The 14645-nt window shown below is 39.6% G+C and overlaps 1 protein-coding gene across 3 annotated transcripts in view; it reads right to left on the bottom strand.

The window, feature by feature from the left end:
* Positions 1-530: 530 nt before the first annotated feature.
* Positions 531-14645, bottom strand: part of KLHL29 (kelch like family member 29) — a 1282993-nt gene continuing 1268878 nt past the window's right edge. For all 3 annotated transcript variants that reach the window (XM_089656087.1, XM_089656089.1, XM_089656088.1), the window contains one exon: positions 531-14258. In XM_089656087.1, the coding sequence (XP_089512213.1) occupies positions 14075-14258 (184 nt within the window). In that variant the 3' untranslated portion in view covers positions 531-14074. The remainder of the gene's footprint in view (positions 14259-14645) is intronic.

The following is a 14645-nucleotide window of genomic DNA, read 5'->3' as shown; positions in this document are numbered from 1 at the left end:
AGCCTTTAGAGAAGGGAATGCTGCTTCTGTAAATTCTGCAAAAGTGCTGCAGAAGCAATGTAAGTAATTTAGATAAATGTGCATGCTCCTCAAGGGTGGGGAATGCTACTTCTGTATATTCTGCAAAGTGATGCAGAAGCATTGGAAAAAAACAAATAAATGTGTATGCTCCTCAGAGGCAGGGAATGTTGCTTCTATATATTTTGCAAAGTGTTTCAGAAGCAATGGAAATAAGTAAAATGTGTATGCTCCTCAGGGGTGGGGAATGCTGCCTCAGTATGCTCTGTATAGGGTGCAGAAGCAATGTAAATACATGAAATAAATGTGCATGCTCCTCAGGGGCAGGGAATGCTGCTTCTGTATATTTTGCAAAGTGCCGCAGAAACAATATAAATAAGTTAAATAAATGTGTATGATCCTCAGGGGTGGAGAATGCTGCTTCAGTATGCTCTGTATAGGATTCAAAAGCAATGTAAATAAGTCAAACAACCCATTTCTATAGTAGTAAAAATGAAAACAACAGCCATCAGTCTAGATCTATAAATATATTTATTATAATATAACAAGATCTTAACCAGTAACATAAACTATGTACAGTACCATTACAGATAACCCTGTTTATTTTCTATTATTCACAGAAATAGGTTGGTTTCAGTGTGAACAGATGTGTGATGCTGACTGGAGTTGTGTGTTTTGTGAGTCCTTCCTTATATGCGAACACCTCCTTTGGAGGTAAGAGACACACCAACTTGAGGAAAGAAAGTAGTTCCCATCCTGCACCAGGCAGATAGAAGCGTGTTGCACTTCCTGGCTGAAGAGTCTGAAGGGTCTCCCCTTAGTAGGAGAGACAGTACATCTTATAATTGTGCTTTTTCTTTGTTGAAAGAATAAATATCACAGGAAAATGCATAATGATAAAAATCCATCACATTCAGATCAACAGATACAAGAGCATTCAGAAAATACAAGTTACGATGGACCTGCTGTGCGTTGGTTGGCAGCCATTTTGTTCCCTGAATTGAGAATGCAGCCTATGAATATTACTGGTATCTGAGATACAATGGGGATTGGGGGCACTTACCCACCAAGGCAGCAACAGAAGAGGTGTAATGAGGTTTACTATAAGGTCGCATCTTGATTCATACAATAAATCTCTCTACTGATGCTGGATCATACCACTAACCCTTTAAATGCCTATGGGTTGCATTTTGCTGTGTGGGACAGTAGATGCAGTGCTCACATATGGACACACATAAAATCATTGCAATTTCTTTGATAAATAGGAGACATCTGAAAGATAATATGGACTCCTGGTGCTGTCAGGGCCATCACGATAAATCCTCCCTACCAGACAAGAGACCAAGTCCTTGAATTCATTCTTTCAGACAGCAATGGGAAAGTGAAAAGAATAATATGTTTGCTTTGGGCAACACAAATAAAGTTCACTTTATTAAAGGTCCATGTGTAAATCGTCACAGCAAATTATTATACGTCTTGGCAGAGAGATGGTGAAAGTTAGTAAGAACCTATGAAAATGATCTCCTATGCATTATGATATAGATTGGGGCTCCATTCCCATCTGATCAAAAGTTTCTAAAAAATGACAGATGTTTGTATCTCCCCTGATCTCTATGAGATAAATGTCGGACTCTACCGCGAGATTACTATGTGATACCATGTACTGTCACATATGTTCTACTGTTGGTTTCTTTGAATAAAGAATAAAAAAAATATGGTCCATCATGACTGATACTCAGAAAGTGTGGCTATGAGTTTACCTTTTAGAAAATTATATTTTTTAATGCATAACAGTAGCGTACACAAAATTGCTGCATTATCTGTCCGTGTTCTTTTAATTCTAAAAAATTGATACAGGGATTATCTGATTGCCTCCTGGGGGATCAGAAAGGAATTTACTTCCCCTGCAGGAGAAAATTGGATCATGCTTTGCTGGGTTTTTCTGCCTTCCTCTGGATCAATTGTGGGTGTAGGATTATAACTTTTTTTTTTAATGGTTGAACTGGATGGAATTTTGTCTTTTTTTTTGGCCAGACTAACTATGTAACTATATGTAAAAAGTAAATGGGGCTGTAATAAAAAAAAAAACTTGAAGGAGCAGTGGTTTTCATTGGTTCTTGATGACCGTAGCCACCAAACAGATGCTTCCTTTCACTGATTCACTGAGAGGACAAAAGCACCAGTCAATTTGTTGCCTTAGGACTCGTTCACATCAGCCCACACAGTAAAACAGGTAATTTTAGGGTGCAAGCTGGTGTTTGCTGTGTAGTGGCACTGAGGGGTGTGCCTTGCATTTACAATTTACATTTTTCCTTTTTCAACTTTATTGCAATGTCACAAATGACATTTCACCTGTCTTTATGCACTACTGCATAGCTACGATGGGGTCAGCAACCCACCTCAACACAGCATTGTGGTGTGAACAGAGCACACAACACAATTGTTTTCTATGTGTTTTTGCAGTAGGTCTGTGCAGATTAAGGCAGGTTAGTGCATGTGGTGGGAAAAAAGATTTGATTGCCCACTTTTTTGAGCCAAAAACTGCTTGTCAAGCTTGGGTATTGTCTTATATGCTATAGAAAAATTGAAGTCCAGGTTTGGTCTGAATGTGTGACCCATATAGCTCCTTCCATGGTTCCATTAACTAGTAAAGCTTTTACTTCTTACATTTAAAATTTATTTTTATTATATGTTTCCAGTAAGCTGCCACAATTTATTTTGCATTGCTCCTGATCCCTTCTCATCCTTGCTGCTTTGTAAGAGCCATCTAACTGTACTAGAAAGCAGGAACGCAGTGGGAATGTAATCTGTGCCAAAATCTGCTCTCTTCTGGCAGGGTGGAAAATACCCTAAACAATGCAATCTGTGCTCCAAACTTTATAATAGTACTTCCAAGTGCATAGGCATTTCACCACAAAGGGGTCTCATTCATGGTCCAGTATGATAAGTGTAATAAGTACTGAAATACCGCTCACCAGTAGTGAGAACCAATAGTAGGTCACACACCACACTGTTTATCCTGTCTCACAGGTACACCTCTAAAGCTGGCCATACACATAAAGCTGATTGTGCTATCTCTGTACAATCTCCCAGTCTCCTTTAGAGTTACTAATATTATGCATGAAGGCCAATCTAAACAACCCTTTAAATTTGTATTCATTCATTTACACCAGGGGTCTCCAAACTTTCTAAACAAAGGGCCAGTTTACTGCCTTTCAGACTTTAGGTGGGCTGGACTGTGGCCATTGGGAATCAAAAAAATCCCAATGGCAGTGGGAAAAAAATGGAAAGAACAATGCCCTATCATTTTTATCATTGGAAGGAATTGTGTCCCATCATTTGTGTCAGGTGTGTGTGTGTATGGTGGTGGTGGTGGTGGGGGGATAATGGCTCATTGTTTGTGTTTTGAGAGAAATTGTTCCAGTCATTGGTGTCAGCGGGCGGAACAAAGACCCATTGTTGGTATCAGTGGTTGAAATGGTGCCCCAAGGGCCGGATAAAAGCAAGCAAAGGGCTGCATCTGGCTCCAGGGCCGCAGTTTGGAGACCACTGATTTACACCTTTGTATGATATAGTTGATGGTGGACCAAAATGAGAGTGTACAAGTAGATTGCAACATCTACAAAAATGTTAGCCCAGATTTTTCAATACAAATATGCTCAAGCAGCCACCATACCTTAAAGTGATATTAAAGGCAGTTTTTTTCAAATAATAAACATGTCATACTTACCTGCTCTGTGCAGTGGTTTTGCACAGAGCATCCCTGATCCTCCTCTTCTTGGGTCCCCCACCGGCACTCCTGGCCTCTTCCTCCTGCCAAGTGCCCCCAGAGCAAGCAGCTTGCTATGGGAACTCCCCACAGGATCACTCCCGAGCCACTGCTCTGCGTGTCCATTCACACATAGAGCCGTGACTTGGCCCCGCCCCCTCTCTGTGCTCATTGGCTGTGATTGACAACAGCGGTTGGCACCTACTGCTGTCTCAGCCAATGAGGTGGGAGAGCCCCCAGAGAGCTAAAGGTTCTCGTGCACATTACTGGATTGTGATGGGGCTCAGGTAAGTATTAGGGGTTTTATGGGGGAAGCTGCACACAGAAGGTTTTTTACCTTCATGCATAGATTGCATGAAGGTGAAAAAACTTTGAGCCTTTATAACCACTTTAATTAGAAAATATACCACATTTTGGTCACTAGATGGAGCTGACGATCATAGGTATTGATCTATTACAGAAAATACTGGGATTATTCATTCAGCTTGCATTAGTGTGTGAGAAATGCAATCCACAATTGTTTTTCAAATAGACCCCCAAAGTGCATGCCACAGCATATCTCTATCCAAAGTCCTGCCAGCAAAGAGACACTGTCTGTATTAATCTTTGAGCACATTTGGGTGGTAGATATGTTGAGCTGGATGTGTGTAAAGCAGTTAATAACTGCAGCACACCACCTCTGGGTGATAGCGCTGTTTATCTGAGAGATTCGCTTGGCTGTATCTAGGATGGCAACATACATTCGCTGCTCTGTGTGTGACCTATATTTAGATAACACCCCAGCCACATTGGGTGCGAGTTGGCATGCGATATGCATGCCATGTGACTTGCAAATCGTATGCCAAGTTGCACCCTATTGTCCGCTATTACAGCAGCCATATTGGTGCGGTTCCAACTTGGTCAGAGCTGCACCGATTTCTAAAGTAGTGCATGCACTACTTTTGGTGCGATTTGCATAGACATCTGTGTCAGATGTCTTGCAAATCGCACCTCAATTTGGCAAGTCACCTGACTTTGAAATCGTGCGACTTCACTGTAAGTCACACAATTTCAAAATCGGCTTTGCTGTGACCAGGGTGTAAATGGTCATACGTTACTGGAGAGAACAAACTGAATGGTTTTTCCAGTAATGATGTTGGACATTCTAAATGAGGAAAGCCAGGAACTGCTATTATTAATTATTCAGCCAGTGTTTGGTGGACACTTTGGAGTCTATTTATAAATGTTTTCACACAACCTTCACCCTGGATTCACACATTGTTTCCAATGGAATCCAATCAGTAAAACGTGTGGATATTGTGTGAAAAAATTATAAGTAGACTAACAACTTGATACTTCTATCATTAGAATACGTTTTACAAGTTTACTTTTTATGTAATGTTCTGCAAATGTATTCTTTATATTAAATGCATCGAACTTCCAATCAGAATTTATACCAGCCGTGTACGTCTCACGACTCATTAAAAACAATCTCTGAAACAACGCTGAAAATGAGGAGAGAACCTCTCATCGTGCGAAAAGCCTCAAAACATTTATTGCTCATACCCTTTGAATAAGCTCCTCATTGAGTGAAACACATTAGATGCTTGCACCTTGGATGGATGGATCTGTCAGTTAGATGTGACTATTAAATGCTTTTGAGGCTTTTATTACGGTAAGTGGTTCCCTATCTTTTTTGGAGTTGTTACAGAAACTGTCCTAGTGGCTCTAGGGAACCAGCTCCTGGTATTGGTAGCAGCCTGGGGACCAGAGCCTGGAGCGGAATATTTTCTCTCTGTCTACTGCTCAATAAAAATATTGTACTCCTAATAAAAAGAGTTAAAAAAATAAGGGAAGGATATACTACCTGTGTATTGGATATCACAACAGCAACTGTTAAAAGAAAGGCAAAAAAAAATGCATTGAGCCTCAGAGAGCTCCCTCTACAAATTCCGATATCTAATTCAATAATAAAAGTAAAAAAATGAGCAAGTTTGCAAAAATATGAAAGTCATATCGAAAATTGTCTTTAAGGAAAACAAGGCAATAATCATTCATACGATGCACTCCCTGAACATACACCACACTTTCCTTTAATATTGTTTTGTAAGTGCGGCTTCACCCTTGAGCGGTGGAAGAAGTTGGCAGAGATCATCAAACAGCCTTCCCACTGCTTAATGAGCTTCCAGGCACCGAAATGGCTTTTACAAAGCAGGGAGGATGAGGAAAGGCTGAGGAGGGGAGGGAGGACGCAGGTCTCCCTTGGACATTGGCAACTTTATTCCTCTATTCTGAATCATGGCAACACTCCGGCATGTTATTATTGCATCACTATAGCAACATTGTATCTTTCTGGTAATAGGTATAAAAATGTAATAAGGCCATAGGGTCAGGCGGGAGCTCAGTGTACAAGGATATTTTCTGGATCTTCAGCGGAAAGAAGAACGAGTATGATTTTCTTACCTCCTTTGTGGTGCACCGTATTAATGTTTTTTGGATGTAACCCAGTTAAAGAACACAAGAGTGCCATGCCTTCTAGAACAAAAGCTGTCAACGTAGGTGTAGGTCTCTATTACAGCCCTTAAGGCCACCAAGGGGCCACATGTAAAATGCAGTATATGTAACCCTACAAAAGACAGTCAGAGCTCATTTACATGACGGGCTTCACAAAGGGAATCATAGTGTGTCTCTTTTCAGAGGGCGGTAGATCAGCGTCTGCCAGGTATTCACAAGGTCATACTTCTTGATCCAAAAAGTGATTTTCTATTGAAATACTGTGCCAAAATCATGAGCCAAGTGTTTGGCATCCACTTTAAATGGGTCACATTTGGTGGCAGTGCTGCCTACTAACCGCTACCTACTGTATAGATTTTGCCACATGGCAGAACTGTGGTAGCGGGCTTAACAGATTATTTTTTTATCAACCCCCTTTGTAAATGAGCAATCAGAGAATGGAGACTTACAAGAGGAGATGGCCAGAGACTGTGGATATGCTGCTGGAAACGTGCTGTAGGTGACAATCAAGAGAATGGAGACATGTTATATGAAACTGCTATCACAGCTCCTTTGTAAAGCAATGCTGCCATCATAGGCTTCTGGTGACCAAGGGATGCACAGAAACCCTAAAAGTTTGCAAGATGTGCACTAGGGCTGTAGACCCTCTATGAACCTTTTTACCCCAGTGGACCCCTTGAAATAATTTTTAGTTATTGTGGAACCTCTGCTAAAACCAATTTATTGAGGTCAGTGGGGAAAAATTCCCCTTACATTGGTGACTGGTTGGAAGAATGCCCCCCCTACAGTGGTTGTCAGGTTGTCACCCTTACACACTACTAAAAAGATCGTTGGTGTCCTGCAGCTGGTTCTACCAAGTGGAATTGGTCCCAAAACTATGCAAGCATTGCTTAAGGAACCTCTTGCAACCTCTGGAGGAATTCTAGTTGAGAATGGATGCTCTCGATACTTTGCTGAAGTAAACCCTTTTTAAGTATCTCATTCTGCCATCTGCTAGAAATTTCATATACATATTTATCTTTTAAATTTATAGTCATTTAAATAATAATTCTTCTTAATCAGCTTACAAAATGGCTGCTCCACCGTTTTTGTCACTGGCAGGTACACTTTATGTGATGGTAAAACTGCAACTAGACTGTCAGTTGTTATATCCTATCTGAACCCAGTGATTTGATTGGAAGGTCACCGAAAACAAGCTAACCTAGCGGAATTCACAAAAAAAGTTTTGCATTCCTTACAAACAAATTTATGTCATGAGGATATTATCAATAACAAGATTATTCTGGACATAAGAATGTTTTTGCTCCATTATTAGTATATTTAAAAGCGACTACAAATTCAAATGCTCTTATTGCACGCAATGGAGGAAGCTACCATAGAGCTAAAATTATTCAAAATATATTACTGTATGTCATAATGAACAAAATACATAATCAAAATAAGTGTTTAAAATAAAAACTGCATCCAATCTGTTTTGTGGCAAAATAGATCATTGCATGTATTCATATCCTTTGGGACATCACTGATCTTGGAATCAAAGCAGTAAATTACGTCAAAAGTCTTACAGAAGTGAATATAACTATTATTACAAAATAATATATTAAATTGGACATTATTGTGAGGATAGTGGATTCAGCATTGCCAACAAATAATATCTATAATTAAATAATAAAATATTTAATCTTCTCTTAAAGATATAGCAAAATAGTACAGGATATTGGTTTAGCAGTTATGACTCCTTCAAGTCTCAATGCAAATGTTCAGCATCATTTATAGAAAAGTAAAAATGCAAAAAACTAAAACTTTTTCTTTTGCCAAGTAATATATTATACTTTTGGCAAAGAACACATGGCAGAAAGAAGGAGCATGCAACCACCACGCAAGAGTCCAACATTAGGGCCCATTCACAGTGTGGAGGTGTGTTATTTTGCACATCAGCATGCACTGAATTAATGCAGCCCACGCACTTTATAAAGCTGTCATAACATTGCAATGTACAAAATAACACACCTGTACTTTTTTTTTTTTTTCCAAACACAGATCACAGCAATGCACGGAGCGGAGTGCCCTATAACACAAGTACATTGTGGTACGCTGTGTATTTGCAATTTAAAATGAATGGCACCACAGCGCAACACACCATGTGTTCATTTGCATTGTGGTATATATGCGAATATGGCCTTAAGTAGTGTTTAAAAACACCAAACCAGCTAAGCCAGCTCATTTTTTTTTTTAATCAAGTCCTAAAATATTTTTTTTTTTAAATCTTAATTACATTTCAGCTACAGAGTGCCCAGGCACAATGTAGCAGTCTGTTTCTCTGTTCACTTTAACGGTGAGAGTTTTTAAAAGATGCAACATTTACAACTGTTATCAGGTGATCATTGTCCAATGGAGTGCAATGATCACTGGCTACAAACTGTACTGCTCAATCCCTTGCAGCTATCAGTATATATCTGTACATGTTTCTGACTTGTGAGCCTATGTAACAAATTACAAGTTGACTGTATGGTAGGCCTTAAGGTGAACCTGCCATGTAATGACTATGGGGTTGATTGACTAAAACTGGAGAGTGCAAAATCTAGTGCAGCTCTGCATAGAAACCGATCAGCCTCTAACTTCAGCTTGTTCAATTAAGCTGTGACAAAAAAAATCTGCAAGCTGATTCGTTACTATGCAGAGCTGCACCAGATTTTGCACTCTCCAGTTTTAGTGCATCAACCCCTATGTGTCTAAGCTAACAACTTATGTACCCGAGTCCTTTTATTGATGTGGGTTCCAAACCTAGATTGTATCTAGGCCCCCCTAAGGCTGGCCATACGTTATACAATTTTCTTGAGAAGTTTGCTTTAGATTTACCAAAAACCATATAATATGAGGTCAAACCTAAACAACACTCATAGTTGAAGGTAAATCTAAAGGAAATTGGACAGAAAATTGTAAGAAAATTTTATAGCGTATGGCCAGCCTAATACTAGCCCTGCCCCTGCTATTTAATAGTCCAATGTCATAACTCCTACTGACCTCTGAGGTTCTGGCACTGGACTATTTATTAAGTGGAGGGGTCAGGTTTAGCCCCAGAAGTATGACTTTTGCATACAACAATGTCTACAATCAAAGGGGCTCCTCAGAGACAAAGAAAAAGATCTGGAGATTCCCTTGAGTTCTGATGCTAGCATAGACAATGTTTAGGGCCACTTGAATAAGTTATATGAATAGTACAAAAGATAACATGGGCACAGAAAAGAACATTTAAAACTTTGCAGAACTATATTCTGAATTAACATTCTGAATTAATAAAATGCCCTCATGCAGCGGTATTGCTGGTTAATGTTATAATTGAAAAGACAGTTGTTCTCCCGCCCCATACAGCCCTTGGAGCCATTGAAGGTAGCCAGATTGGTGTGTTTGCAGCAGCGGTGGGCTCCTAGGTGCTCACAGACACTTGCTGGACGCCAGTTGTGCCTGGACATCCATGGCAGTAGTGACCGAACAGAAACAAAAATGATCCTGCTGCAAGCTCCTGTATAAGGCTGTTCATTGTTCACAAAGGCAAAAAAAGAATGCTTCTTACACATGGGTAGAGGTATGCAATTAGGTTTTTGATTAATGGTGAAGAGTGCCAATCTTGATTCTTATATGCAAATAGCAAATGACATATATGAAAATGGAATCCAACTTTTTTTAAGTTCTGGAAATGGAGAAGCGGTTGAATCTCTGTGAGGTTCCCCTTCACTTCCTGTTCTGGTGACCACCTGCCACAAATACAAGAAGCTCGGAGAAGCCTACCAGACAACAATATACCCATGACAGAGGTTCTAACCCTTCCTAGCTCTACACAAAACAGAAAAAAAGACTGACATTTCTCTTCAATGGTTATCTAAATCTAGGATCTTTTGATCACTGAAGAACACTGCTGCTCTGTGACCGTAATTACCATGAATACCACATATAAAGACACGCTGTGCAACTAAGAGAGAAGAGCGGCCTTTTACCAGGAAGCCATTAGTGGCTGGCTGTGTAGGTTCTCAGTGAAACTGCAGAATTAAAGAGTGACTTTGACCTGCAGCTTTTAAGCCCATCACTAAATCCATGAAAGGCATTAATAGAGTATACTAATGCTCTGTATGGAGTCTGAGGCCTTTCTTATTAAATGAAGCTCATTAGCACCTGGGGCACTTCTCCAAGGGTCATCCATTGTACATTCTTATATAGGACCCTAAGAATTCTACCCAAATGGTACCAATCTGGATTCAAATAATAATTAGGAAATTTTGCTCTTTACTTATAAGACTCAAGGTTCACTTAATTTGTGCAATTTGTTCACTTCATACCACCTTGTACATGAACGGCCAATGTACATTGGCATCTGATGCCCAAATGTACCAGCTCCTCAAGATAAAACAGCATTTATTTTTGAGTTTTGCTTGAAAGACCTATGACCTTTGTTGGCAGGTCAGGTGGAACAAATTTTTAGCTGACACAAGTATGACCACACCTGCCATTTCCAGAGGTCTGACTGTGCAAAGGAGAACCCAATTGGTGGGGCAAGGATCACATTCACTAACAAATGCAGTATTTCATTGTCTACCTCTGATCAGATATGACCTAATCTATGGGGATAGCAGGTAAAGTTGTACAAGGACATTGAATGTAGCATGAGCTATTGTTCTTCTTACAACTTTGATTAAAGAGGTATAGAAAATAAATATACACATTTGTAAATTGTTATCTTTGATGAGCTAGTGGCACATTTCTTTATAGTTGTTGATAACATAGCTAGCTGTTATAGCCTCCAAAACTCACCTTCATATGAACTATATGTAACTACAAATTTAATATATATGTGTCTTTTAATGACATTTTATTAGTAATAGCAGAAGATTCAATTTCATTAAGATTTGCAGGAAGACTAATATTGTACTGGAAATAATATGATCTAAGCATTGGTTGTATCTAAAATAATTTAAATACATGTTCTGTTAAGAAAGGGAAACAGTTTGTCATAACAGCCAACTAAAGATGCAGATAATGTTCTATAACTTAGATGTTGATGACTTATATGGCCTGCACTTGCAGGAAAACAGCATAAGAAGCCAACAATCAAAGTATGATGATATCTGAGTGGTTTTAAGAGTCAGCCAACCTAAGGTTGATACTGCAGTTCTTGGTGGACGCTGGAAGGGGGAAGACCTTCTGGCTTTTCATTTCTTCTGATTACTCTGTAGGTGAGATCTCTACATCTCAGTATGCCCCACTGTGGCCACCATGAGGGAACATGCCTTTAGCAGCTGAACTGTTATTAGTCTATATGCCAGAGAATGCAGAAGGACCAGGACTGGTCCTGTGAGGGCAATGAGAGCCAATGGCAGAGGGAACTCTATCCAAGATTTCTTACAGGGAGAATCTGAGCCTGGAGCCTGACAGATAAAATAATCATGTTGTTAATTTATCCATCCATAACTGCAAAATGTGTACTAGTTGCAATAGAGGCAGCAATGTTGTTGGCTGGACATATGGTCCTAACAGCAAGGCCAATATATTATTTTAGACATCAGTGGCTTTCTACATAGAGATTCACAACAACATTCCTGATTAAAGCTGCCTCTAGATATACAGACACTAATGGATGTACTTAGAGGCATGATGTGACTGCTACAAATTGTCCTAGCATGCTATATAGCTAGAGCCTGTGGCTATACTGCCATCTTCTGTGTCACTCCTCCACCTGACATGTTAGGATGACAGTACTCTGCAGTGCTGGAGAGCCTGATTGGTGCACAATGCTGACTCTCTCACTTTCAGCCTGATTTCACATAATAGCAACTTAAAGATCGATTTCTGGAAATTTTAACTAGCAGCATCAAAAAATATATTTATCGTATTAAATCTAAATTTTCCAAATTTTAACCAAACTTTTTTATTTTTTTTATCTCCCTACCATTCAAATTTAACAGTCCTATAAAAGTTACTGGTTGGTGTCTATATCTATGAGGTATATTTAAATAAAATGAGGTGAAACGTTTGTCTTCATGCTACATATAAAATGTTTGTAAAAGAAATAAAACAGAAGCTGTTACATAGCTGTGCTGATGTGTGATTTTTAAAAGGGTTAATTCACCTTTACCAAAAACTGCCTATGCAGGTAAGGGTTGACCATAGATAAAAACAAATTTTGCAGCTTTGACCAAAGATTAATAATAACCATGCATGGTGTAGGCCAGTTACATACCTCCCAAGCCCTAGCTAAAAAAAAACTACCATAGATGGCATCATCCTGGCCTGCTTTGTTGCTGAGACACTCCCAGCCAGATCAAACCCCCTTCCATGATCTCTCTTTTCCCTGTTGCAGTAGCTCTGAGGTGATTGAGCCGTGACGGTAGAGATAGTGGACCACACATATGTAGGGCTTTGAGAGTTTGTTCCTGTGATGGTGGGGTAAGCAGCAACTGTGGAATGTGTCTTATCAATGTACTAGCAACAAGACAGATTGGAATGATGTCATATCCTGGAATTTTTTTTGGCAAGGCTTCATGAGGTACATATATGGCCTACACCTATAGCAAAGGCATTATTCAACGTTGGTCAAAGCTGCTCAGTTTGTTTTTATCTATGGGTAGGAATTATCTGCATTGGCAGATTTGTGGTAAAGGTGAACCAACTCTTTAATAGTTCTGGGCAAATGAAAAGATTTGTCTACTGTACTGTGGCCTGCTAAATTTCACACAGTGCTTTCTCTTTCTGCTCTGAGCCACCTTGCAAAGCATGCTGGGAGCCAACAAAAAACAAAACAAAAATGCGCCTCACTTGTTGGACCGCCTATAACTTTGATAGCAGATGTCTTGTATGAACTGATAGTCTGCTTGTAGTAATCTATAGTTAGGACCTTCAGAATGGATAAAGCGATCATATTTAGACTCTTTGTGCACCACATGACCAGTTGCTGTTGGATACAGCCAATCACACTTATTTGGTAACCTCTGGAAAGAGCAAAATGCAATAACCTTAAGCAGCCAATCAGGAGTCTTGTTACTGAAAGCACACGATGCAGTCCGATTGGTTGCTTTGGGTACCGATTGGTTGCTCTGGGGTACTGTTCTCTGCCTCTTGCAGAATTTTCTTGAATAGGCTCAAATGTATGATCGCGTTATAAAATACGCTTGAGTGTTCTGACAAACTGCTTCTTTTCCTCCTGCCTGGCTAATGCTATATATCTGTAAGAATGAGAAAATGCCATTCCAAAAGAAATATAAAAAAAACACCCTCTTTCCCCAGAATGAGATGCTTAGCAGTACTATACCAAACAGTCGTCTAAAAAAAAAAAAAAAACCAAACAAAAAAACAAAATCCCATCCTCACGTCTATTAGTAAAATACACATCCGCCCTCCCCGAACCTTATTTTACTGAACCCATGTAAAAAATATGGGAATCTATTGCACCTAAGGTGTCCACGTGTTCCACTATGCCGCCTAGTGACACGTCAGCCTTAGTAACTTACAATATAGTACATAGTATGGAGCCCAATGCTCCAGCATCACCCAGAGGAGTAGGTGATCTTCTACATTCAATGTAGAGTGTATTCAAAACCTGCAGAGAAAAGGAAAACAAAAATGTCCTTTATCGTACTTGTAAATAACCAAAAAAATGCAGTTGAAGCAGAAAAAAAATTGATTACCCGCTTCACATTTGGCGCAAATGCCATTGAAACGGTAAAAATCAAAAAAAAAAAAATTGTACATGTATTAAAACATCTTCAGCTAAGGAGACAGTTCATCTGTGTTTGTTTTGTTTTGTCAACCACTTTGTATGTATTTCTTGATGACTACACATCCGTGGCGGAAGAGAGGGCAAGGCATGTTGGGTAATAAAGTCCAAATGTTGGATTTGGGGTCGTAGTACTCCATGTTTCCAAGCGCAGGACCCTCGCTGCTCACTATCCCTCCGGTAGCATAGATCTTTCCATCCAGAACCACGGCACTGTAAACACAGGACAAGAAGATGAAGTGAGAGGTGACAATTTATAAAAGGACCAGTTCCATGAACTGTCAGTAAAAACACAGAGAATGGAACTGCGAGATGCAGGACTGGAACACATTACAGTACAGTATATGTAACCCAACATCCATTTTTCAATATATGTGTATACAGTTTTAATTATCAAATTTGTAATCAATATGTTACAAAGTTTCCTAGATAGATCGATAGGTAGAGTGACCAAATGTCCCCAGTCTCAGGGAACAGGCCCTGATTTTAGGAGGCTTCCCCCCGAAACAAAGTGTCCCTGATTTTGTCCCCAGTTAAAACAATGTGGCCTTGATCTCTGTCCAGCTTTAGTAATGGGGTCCCCATCCCAGGTGGCTGCAG

The sequence above is a fragment of the Staurois parvus genome, unplaced genomic scaffold, assembly GCF_062004578.1.
Source record: "Staurois parvus isolate SC_StPar_1 unplaced genomic scaffold, SC_StPar_1.0 ptg000886l, whole genome shotgun sequence".
In the NCBI taxonomy this organism is placed as follows: Eukaryota; Metazoa; Chordata; class Amphibia; order Anura; family Ranidae; genus Staurois; species Staurois parvus.
The sequence above is the reverse complement of the archived record's forward strand: the minus strand, read 5'-3'. Positions and strand labels throughout refer to the sequence as shown.